This window comes from Cimex lectularius, unplaced genomic scaffold, assembly GCF_000648675.2.
Source record: "Cimex lectularius strain Harlan isolate CLEC.00 unplaced genomic scaffold, Clec_2.1 scaffold45, whole genome shotgun sequence".
In the NCBI taxonomy this organism is placed as follows: Eukaryota; Metazoa; Arthropoda; class Insecta; order Hemiptera; family Cimicidae; genus Cimex; species Cimex lectularius.
Genome location: NW_019392634.1, coordinates 2,122,371 through 2,133,127, shown reverse-complemented (window position 1 = coordinate 2,133,127; position 10,757 = coordinate 2,122,371). Strand labels below are relative to the sequence as shown.

At 32.4% G+C, this 10,757-nt stretch overlaps 2 protein-coding genes across 4 annotated transcripts; one reads left to right on the top strand and one right to left on the bottom strand.

The window, feature by feature from the left end:
• Positions 1-1,052: 1,052 nt before the first annotated feature.
• LOC106662733 (RNA exonuclease 4) lies at positions 1,053-2,377 on the bottom strand. Its single transcript, XM_014386976.1, has one exon. The coding sequence runs from the start codon at positions 2,303-2,305 to the stop codon at positions 1,244-1,246; it is 1,062 nt and encodes a 353-aa protein (XP_014242462.1). The 5' UTR covers positions 2,306-2,377; the 3' UTR covers positions 1,053-1,243.
• LOC106662732 (arginase, hepatic) lies at positions 2,072-10,427 on the top strand. 3 transcript variants are annotated; one of them, XM_014386975.2, is made up of 11 exons: positions 2,072-2,517; positions 4,816-4,885; positions 4,950-4,982; positions 6,111-6,200; positions 6,268-6,340; positions 8,652-8,773; positions 8,841-9,109; positions 9,168-9,224; positions 9,622-9,803; positions 9,925-10,172; positions 10,251-10,427. In XM_014386975.2, exons 2-11 carry the CDS (start codon positions 4,823-4,825, stop codon positions 10,284-10,286), a joined length of 1,173 nt encoding a protein of 390 aa, XP_014242461.1. In that variant the 5' UTR covers positions 2,072-2,517; positions 4,816-4,822; the 3' UTR covers positions 10,287-10,427. The 3 variants fall into 3 exon arrangements, with proteins under 3 accessions (XP_014242461.1, XP_024081118.1, XP_024081115.1); XM_024225350.1 differs by lacking the exon at positions 4,816-4,885 and having other exon boundaries at positions 2,429-2,517; XM_024225347.1 differs by lacking the exon at positions 2,072-2,517 and having other exon boundaries at positions 4,773-4,885.
• The last annotated feature ends 330 nt before the right edge of the window (positions 10,428-10,757 follow it).

Here is a 10,757-nt window from a genome sequence, read left to right as displayed (position 1 = left end):
TATGACATGAAAATATTCATTGGAAATCCTTCAATAATAATGACTGACTTCGTAAGTTGAATCCTTCCATTAAAATGATCAAATATATAACTTTATTAAACCTCACAACTCTTAATAAGGATACCTCGATTAAATTAAAATTCATTTTTATGTTAATCATCATATGCATTTTTCTTATACAATTTTTTTACACAAATGCTCGATCAACAGAGGTTTGCAGGAGGACTGTGGTAGCCGAGTGGTCAGTGTGATACTATCGGCTCGTCATGGGTTCGATTCGCACCGTTGCCCCTGGCTCTTTCATGCTACGCTTCCCCCCTCAAAAAAAGTCAAGAATACAAATTGCATATGACGATCACGTTCCTTGGCTAATATGCAAAGTTCATTGGGACATTAAAAAAAAATTCAGGGTGCCAAATAACCCATTTAAAAAAATCATTGTCTGGCGTATGTTTAGTGTTGAGGATCGCTTTTACCCTCAAAAACGATATTTTTTCACCCTGTTGTCTATTGACCCATCCAGGGTGAAGGTGAACCTGCAACTGTTTTGATTGAGTTCCAGAGCTGTGAAACATCAATGGAATCTCACAGTTACCTGCAGAAGCATCGGCTCTTACATTATTAACTGGGAGACACCTAACGAACAGATCTGGCTCCGTTCACCTTCTTCGGGGCCAAAGAAGATTTCAACCCCCAGAGGAAGTTGTGTCTACTGTCTACTATCATTACAACATACCCATGCACACTTCTAAACCAAGAACATCATCTAAAATTTAATCAATGTAATAAATATATTTTAACGAGAGCCGCATTTAACCAAAAGCCCCATATTTGCCCACCACTGATCATGTGAAAAATTGTTCATGGTTTCAAAAAATCGGATTGTTAATTCTGCTTTCACTTGTCTTGTAAAGTTGTACAGTTATTGGAAATTTTCTTATTGTAAAGATTGTTGATTTTATATAAGAAATATTATATAATAATTTTAAAAAAAAGTAGTTCAAGTGAAAAATATCAGAAGTGGTTTGGGCATCAGTTTAGAAGGGGAAGAATTTACAAAATCTGAAATTAATTTATTACTTATTTTCCATTTTTTACAATTGTCAGTACAAAACTTATCACGAATTAAGGCAGACATTGTTTTAACTCTCCAATAAATATGTACAATTTCATCAAGTCTCAAATATACATACTATGATAACAATAAAACGATTATAATAATTTTTTTATTTTATTATGTCTGTTAAGTGTCTTGTGCGATATCTTGGGTGTACCTAGGCATGTTAGTACGTTCAAAGTGAGAATCTATTCTGGCATTTTTCCTATTTCCACCTTTGATCTCCCACTGTTTCCTGAACATGTTGTACAGTTGAACAGCAGCCCTCGCGTCTTGTACCGAGCTGTGTTCACCTTCTTGGATCTTGACGTCGAGATATTCCAAAGCGAGACTCTTGAGCGATGGAGTCCCTCTGCCCCTCTTCCTGAAGAAAACCGAAGTATCTCTGATATCTCTCCTGGGATGGGAAAGGTAAAGGACTTCCATATCGTTCTGCAGCCCGTGGCCGACCAATATCCTACCTCGTATCAGTTCGGCCACATCTCTCTGTACGACTTCGAAACTTTCCGCATTTTCAAGATCGCCTTTCCGCACACCACTGACGTGTGTCCTGTAGTCTGTAACTGTTTCTCTGGGTTTCACAAATTTGTCATACAGGCAATCACCGTCCAAATTTACGAGGGAAACACGAGCGAGTATGCTGTCTTTGCCGTCTTTCCCGATTCCGACCATCTCACAGTCCATGCCGATGACGTTTGTCAACTTCATTCTATTGTTGAAAGTTTTCGGTTTATCGCTCTTAATATCACTATTAACTCTATTGTTATTAGAACTATTCGTCGCAGTCTTACGACTTTCGATTTTCTTACCAATGAACCTTTCCCAGTTGTTGGCGCCAGTACAGTTTTTACTATTAACGTCAGCCAAATTCTTGATTCCTTTATCGAATTTTGTGTTGAGATTATCATGTGTTTTTCTCACATACCCTATTTGTTTTTCATAACCGTTCGGTTTCAACTTTATTAGCTTCGCGCCTTTCACACCCGGTACCTTTTTACTGTTGTCGATTTTCCGTTTTTTACCCTTCGGGTCGAATTTCTCCATCGAACCTTCAACGACGGCGAAACACGTATTCACTAATTCAAGCAATTTGAGAAAGAGCCAGACGGAGAACGAATCCGCCGATTCCCAATTTGGAAGAAATTTAAGACACCAATTTCGAAAACGGGTCGCAAACCACGAGACCATCTTGCAAAACCTCTGACCAACGAGCTCATAGAACACAAACGAAACAATGCCTGCTCGACATTCGACACAACAACAAATTCCAATTTATTCCACGAGAAATACGTTGAAAATGTTATAAACGCTAAAAAAATGCGTGAAAAAGAAAATATTAAAATTTCTACATTGATTGAGACAGTGTTCTGAAGCAATGGATTGTTTTCTTATTCATAAACGTAAGTATCTTTCTACCATCTCTCACTCCTAATTTTTTTAAATTATATATTTTTACTTACGGCATTTTATTTTTACATCATTACTATTATAACACCAACCACAACCTTATTTACTAAAAATTGGGTACTTTAAACACCGTTTGGTTCGAAGCGTACCCAAGTGGAGATTTAGTATCTCACCTAAAACATAAAATATGGATAGATTGGTAATAAGCATGGCACATCTTTGACAATAAACTACGAAACATCAAAGATTCTGTCAGGTGTTGGGCTTGGTCCTTTCGACCAAGCGGTCAAAAAGAAGTAACTCTGACCCGACTAAGAATCGGACACACCAGATACACACAGCCACCTCATGAGCAGAGAAACACCACAATGCAACGAATCTCTGATTGTAAAACACATACTAACTGAATTTCAACTTTCAAAAACAGCAGAGAAGTTTCAACCTCCCTAAAAGCCCGAAAGAAATCCTAAGCGACGAGAGAACATGCTTAAAAAAAAGGTTTAAATTAAAAAAAATACAAACATACTCAACCCAAAAAAACGAGTAAAATAAAAGCAAAACATACTAAATATATATACATATACAGTATAACAAAAACAATAAAAATATGTATGTGTGAGTATAATATAAATAAAATAAATGATAAAAAAATTAAAATATAAATAAACAAGAAAAAAATAGATTGGCAGAGGAATAAGGCAAAATAAATAAAACAAACAAAATAAAATTATCATACATTAATAATAAAAATAAAATTAAAAGAAAACAATAAATAAACAGACAAAGAAATAAATGACATACTGAATCAAGGTGAAATAGCCCCAAGACAGCTTACTACCTTTTTGTTACAAAAAAAATTATGACTGCTTGATCTTGAAAAAATAATGCTTAAAACATATAGCATACATCTGTATTAAAAAAATGACAGCTAATGTAAGTCCAAGATGTTTATTATACTGGCAAGAAGATTTTGGAAAGAAAAAAAAACGAGACCCTTAATTTACAAACTTGAGGGTCTTTGGGATCCATGGTACTTTCCTAAATTTCTTGAAATCTTATCTCTCTGACAGGAGTTGCCAGTTCTAATTCTTATCCAATACTTAGTGGAGTTCTGCAAGGATTGGTTCTAATCATCCTTTATAATAATAACAGCCGTGCATTTAACATAACCACAAAATAAACATATTCATACATATTGGTACTTAACGATACGAGTAATGTTAATCTTTTTTTATTAACCATCTTACAGAGTTACAGTCTAGCCCTTCCTTCAGGGCCTTCTTTTCAAGATTTTACTGTATAACGGGTGTCTTAGACTGTTCTGGACTCACATTTTAAATTCCTCAACCAGTTTATTTTTAATCATAGACTGCACATATCTTTTGTGGTAATCTTTCTCTCAACTAATTCGTTGAACATAATATTATATGTGGTCTTTTTAAATAAATAATTTTTTTTCTATTATTTTTCTCATTAGTAAATTTGGGTAACGGCTTTGGGAGAAGTTTAGGCATCTGTGTATATATTTAATATTCAATTAACTGTACAAAAAGGTTGATAACCAATTTGTCTCAAGATATATTGTATAGCCAGGGATTGTATTAGGCAGGTTTAACATTTTTTGAATAAAATATTTAAATGTTCTTTTCATTATTTGGAACTGTCTCACATCCCAGATTTGAGCTCCGTATGAAATTATTGCCCTTGAGATAGCATGTAATTTCAAGTTGAAATGGATGTTTTTTGCCTAATTAAATACCAGAGAGCTACAGCTTCTAACTTGATCATTATGAAAATATGACAGAATCAAACATCTGGGTTTTTAAACTGCTTGGGTTTAGATTAAATAGAGATGGAAGGAAGATGACTTTTGCTTCTGATTTAATAAATCATTTATTATATTTTATACTTATTTATCTGTTGTGTATTGAAGGAATGACATAACTGGTTAAGTTTAGATAATCATAAATGCATTTTAATTTCAAGCATTAACTTTGTTGTAAGGATTTTCTTTACATAACGTTAAATGACGAAGTTTTGTCTATTTCCTATAATTGTTTTTATATTTAAATATGTAGTTTCTTATATTTTTATACATTTCTCCCTTTAAGTGTTGCTTAACTTTAGTTACTAAACAGTTATTATTAGCTTCTTTGAACAACAAATCATTATTTTATCTTCATTCTCATCAGCTTTATCACTAATTTTCTCTTATCTAATTAGAAACAGAAAAAAACAATTGATTAAAATAAAGGAATATTTGTTTTATGGTTAACTTGCCTGTGTTTCAGAAATATAATGAATCACTTAGTTTCAAGAGCATTTGTAAAAAGAGTATGCACAGATTATTTACACCCCCGGGTATGAACAACATTCAACACAAATTCGTAGTCGGAATATTAATTGAAATTTTTTATTTTCACAGTTGATAAATTCAATCGGGGAAGTTAATTCTGAGGTATGTTATTTTATTCATAATTTTTACTAGACACTACCTAAATTGCATGATTAGTTTATTTTTATTTATATCTCAGCATTTTTTTTAAAATTAATAGTGTTGTCTAAACAAAATTGTAATTTACATTTTTGTTGTATTATATAAATATGGAGCAATACTTTAAAATCAGCATTCAACTAATTAAAAACATATTAACTATAAAATAAGGTAATAAAATACACATTATTAAATAGTCGTTCATGAACTTACCATACTATGAATATAAAGTGACCGATATTATGTGCTCCACCCACCTTTTTTTAATGAAGGCAAATTAAAAATAAAATATATATTTCATTGTTTCTTCTTACTTTATTTTGGCTAATACAGATTTATTTTTTCCTCTAAATATTGTAGAATACCAACTTTTTTCCAAATGGGATCCCATTAGTTTTTCCACATTTTTGATTGTGTCTCTTGAAACCATAATTTTTTTTTTAATCAGACATGTTTTTCAAAATCTATTCTCAATTTTAGATGAAAAATAAGTTGTTCCCCTATAACTACACACCTAGATGAGGTTGTTGTTGATGTTCTTAATGTCTCAGTTTTATTACATGTGTAACAAATAAAATAAAAAATTAAAATAAACAATAAAATAAAAAATTAAAAATTCTAAATTTCCAACAAAAATGAATTAATAAATAAAATAAGAAAATAAATTTTAAAAAATAGTCAACAAATTTTGCTGTCGATAAATGCATTTACCATCTGTACAAATATATTACATTATATAATGTGATACATATTTATCATTTGCATATATCCTGTGGGAAGACAGCAACCATTGCTAACCCAGAGAAATAATATTTTTTTTAAATAGAGTGTTAAATTTAAGTAGAGCACATAACATTGGTCACCCTATATAGGTATTTCGATAGTTTTTTTTTTCTTAAAATGTTGCCATATTTCAGCACTTGGTACAAATTATGACAAAGGAGGATACGTACAATTTTCATTTTTTATTTTAAATCCGGTTTAAACAAAAGTTGGAATTCAACATTTTCTGTTTATCCTCATCTATTCATTAAGTTTTCTAAATTTTTAAATAATTATTTTAAAAGTGAACAAAGTAAATGCTAATTTCAGCTTCCAGCAGGAGTAGATGATTCGCATAAGCATACTTCTACAAGTATAGGCGTAGTCGGTGTGCCGTTCAGTAAAGGGAGTAAAAATTCGGTAGTAAAATAACGTAAGTTGGAATAATCACGTGCAATTAATCAACATTTTTGTTTTCATTAAGTAGAAAGCATCTGGAGTTGAAGATGCGCCTTATATGCTAAGAGAATTTGGCTTAGTAAAAGAAATGCAACAACTTGGTGAGAAATTTATGTTAAATTTAGTTTTAACCTTTTAAATAAAGTGTAGTAGAAGTTATACAAAGTTGGTCTTTCTTAAATAGTAATAATAATAATATCGCTGTACTGTTACAATAGCCTTGTTGTCAGCCAGATACATTTTAAAAATGTATTTTCAATATAATTTCCAATCTACAAATAATGCAGTTTTAACAATAAAAATCATCCAAAAATCAGAAAAATTATTGCTGTGGGCTTTTCAAGAAAATTAAGTCTGCATTTTCTTAAAAATATGAACTGTTATCAAGTCAAAATTTTTGGTTTTTTATGTCTTTGCCAGGAAAAATAGCATTACTTTTTTTTGTGAAAAAGATACAAACTGTAAACTGCAAATAATAATCTAATCAAGATAATACGCTGGTTCATGTTTCCGTTAGTTTTTCATGTCCTAATTTATTTATTTAAAGAGCAACAAGCCATTTTGTCCAATAATATACAATACTGCAGCACTGTTTTTTCAACACAAAAGAAGTGTTTTTTAAACAATAATAAAAATGTATGCAAAAAAGTATAACAATTTTTATGTAACTAAGGTACAATAAGAATACTTTGATAGAAACATCAGTGGATAAGGCAGGGTACTCACGACCATTAAAAAAAGAGCAAAACCACACCTCTCACATTAATGACTCCACATAACAATGGCACCATAAAAAAATGTCTATTTCTGTATAAAACAATTTCAAAAATACATTAGCTTAATTTCTGAAAAATATAAATTGGTACTTATCAAAGACATGTTCATCTCCAAACAAATATAATTAAACAATGCTGTAGATTAGATTAGAAAAGGAGTCGACTTCTTACCAACTTGTGATTGGTGACACAATATTGGTCTATTGTGAACTCACTTGATATGCTTCAGGCCGGGGCTTTTCCTCTCCCAGGAGTAAAAATCTCAGCCTACATAAATCTTCAGACCAAGAGAGGACATGTTCTGCAGTCTTCTTCTTCCTGGCAATACACAGTCTTGTTTCTGCCCCTCCAAGTCTATGTGTCCAGTTAGTAGTCCAACTATCATTCTAGGCTTAACACATCCTAGATCTGCCGTTGGTTTGTATAATGGTCCTTTGATGAACCTTTTCCACATGCTTCTGTCCTGGGCTATATTCCCATTGGACAGAGGACATTTTAATCCATTGTCTGATGGATTCAAGTTTTGGGCAGTTCGGTATGCTACAAAAGGGTTCAGGGGCATTAGGCCGAACTTTTCTTGGCCAATTTTTTGAACTCTTCATGTCCAGTGGGTTCCCAAGCATGAAGGCCTCGAAGGAAATGAACAAGCTGACCAGCTAGCCCAAAAAAAAAAAAAAAAAAAAATGGCAACCCTCTCATCCAAGGGACCAGAACCACAACTAAGTATTTCAGAGTGTGTGCTTAAGTTGGAACTGAAAAAAATCTCAAACACTGGACAAACGCACAGGCTAAGAGATTTATGAATCTCTCAAAATTGGCGAAGCAACTCCTCTCTCTCAACAGGCAGGATTTAAGTGGAATTAAGTCTCTATAACAGCTACTGCCCTCTTCACTATCATCTTAAGATGGGCAAAACTAGGAATAAAACATGTTGGCTCTGTCAGGAGGAACCAGAGACATCGGTGCATGTCCTTTGTGAATGTAGAGTTAGCCCGTTTACGGTACTGCCACTTTGGCAGGACATTTCTCATATTAAAGGAGATCCACGAAGAGGCACCAAGGAAAGTTTTATAAGGAATAGCACATTTTCAAAGAGCAATAAGCTTTAGGGGTTCCATAATAGACCTGTTTAGGTAGCAGGGGAGAAAAGAATTGTCTTCTGAACCAACCCTCCATAACTCTTAAAAAAAGTAGATATGGCTACCTGACTATTCTTCTGTTAATGATACTTAGCCTCCTTGGCACAGTGTTCAATAGGTAGTCATGTTATAAGTCTTACCATAGACTGGTAAGCACCCCAGCTCGGTATTTGTAAATTTTTGACACCTTGCCTGCTTACATTAACATGTCTAACAAAAGTTCTGAAAAATACAAGAACAATAGTGTAAGCAATATTTCAAGAGGTAGGAAGATTAATGTATTATTTTAAACTAAATAAAAAATGCAAGTATAAAAAAACTATTAATCTACAAATCCATATGAAATATTTTTGTTTATGAAAATGAAATGTTATTACAAATAAAGAATTCAGATATGCAGTATATCATTGATGTTTGAACTACTATAATGATTTTGTTCAGCAATATATATTTAATGTATGTATAATTAAAATAGACAATATGTTAAAAATATTCAGGTCATGATGTAAAGGACTATGGAGATATTTTATGTTCCACGAACCATTTATCTAAAAAAAGTACAGATGGAAATCTACCGAAATTGCCTTGTTTAAATGATCTATCTCAAGCATCTGAAAACGTAAGAAACAAAACAAGTCAATTCAAGTATCAAATAATTCAACAATTTTGGCCTTTAATATTTACAGCTGAGCAAAATGGTCCAAACCGCAATGAAGGATGAAAGGAAGGTTTTGATTGTAGGAGGCGATCATTCGATTGCTCTCGGAAGCGTCGATGGCCACATGAAAGCCAAAAATGGCAAAGTCTGCCTGCTGTGGGTTGATGCCCACGCCGACCTCAACACTGCAGACACTTCCGATACAGGCAATATGCACGGAATGCCGGTTTCTCTGCTTGTCAAAGAACTTTTGCACTATTGGCCATACTTACCCGGATTCGAATGGCAGCAACCTGAGTAGGCTTAAAAAGTGTATGCTTTCACATTGGCTATTCACGTTGATTATATTTTTCAGATTGTCTATTCAGAACATTGCTTACATTGGGCTAAGATCAGTAGATCAGTATGAAAGGTATGGCCAACTTTGATCATTTATACTTGCTGCATTGGTATGTGAGATGTATTTCGGCATTTTGCTTGTTGGGTCTTAAAAATAGCAAAATGCTGAAACGTGTTTGACAGTCCAACCCAGCACATCTCACAACCTCTAAATAATCATTAATTAACAGTCACTAAATACTACACATCTTCACAAAATTGTGTGACAACTTAAGCATAAGATTTTACTTCCAGTTTTAAAAGTTCACAAAAAGTACTTTTTCTCAACACATTAATTCCTGCTTCATTTTTAATTTTCTATTAATTTAAATTAATATTAATAAATTTGATATAATTGAAAAATGTTTAAATTTATTAATTGCATTTATCAAAATAACATTTACTTATGAATGTTGCATGTATTTCACTAGATTTATAATAGAAAAATACGGAGTAAGCGCATATGGAATGGAAGATATAGAAAAATATGGGATACATGCTGTAACAAGATTAGCTCTTGAAAAAATAAACCCTGACCACACGAGATCTCTTCATGTCAGCTTTGATATTGATGCATTAGATGCACTTGAAGCGCCATGCACCGGAACACCAGGTATCATAATATATGTACATTATTATAAGTGGGAGTGGGAGATGAGAATTACCAATTTAATGCACTTCAACTAGTACTGGTTTGGTGACATTCATGAAAAAATTCTCATCACACGTTTTAGTTCGGGGGGGACTTACTTTAAGAGAAGCTGTTCACATAATGGAGGTCGCTCACAGAACCGGCTGGCTTCAGGTAGTCGACATGGTTGAAATAAATCCGAGCATTGGCAACCCCCAACAACTGAAAATTACACTCGAGGCGGCGATGGCATTGATTAAAGCCGCATTTGGCTTTTCAAGATCAGGATATGTTCCCAAACATATATCTAAACTACCTGGATTTTATGCTCCAATTAAAGGAGAAAATGAGGTAATAACAAAACTGTTATATTTTTTAACACACTTAAAAATACTTAAACTTAATTTTAAAATGGCAATTTATTTTCAGAACAAGTCCAAAAGTCCACCAAAAGATAAACAATAATATATACAAAAAGTATATATGAAGAATACATTCTGTTGCCTGTCCTTTTTACCTCTGTAAGATTGTAAACTGTAACCAAGTTAAACATTCAAATTTCTGCTATTATAATATGCAAAATACATTCACTTCATTTTACGATTATGTACTGCATTATTATGATATTATACTCCATATGAAACCATTTTTCAAGACTGAATTTTCATCAAATTTAAATTTAAATAAGTTCATCATACAAAATAAATTAAATGGGTATGGGCAATATTACAACTAAATAGTAGAAGACCAAAATAAATTGTATTTTTATATTTCAATGTGTAACAAATTAAATATGTAAACAATATTATAACAAATTTTCTAAATACCTTCTACAAAAATTATTTGCCTACCAAATTAAGGCGATTTAATGTGAGGAATAATACAAAAATGCAATGTTTGAATCCTAAAAAAAAAATCTTATATAGTAAAAAATAT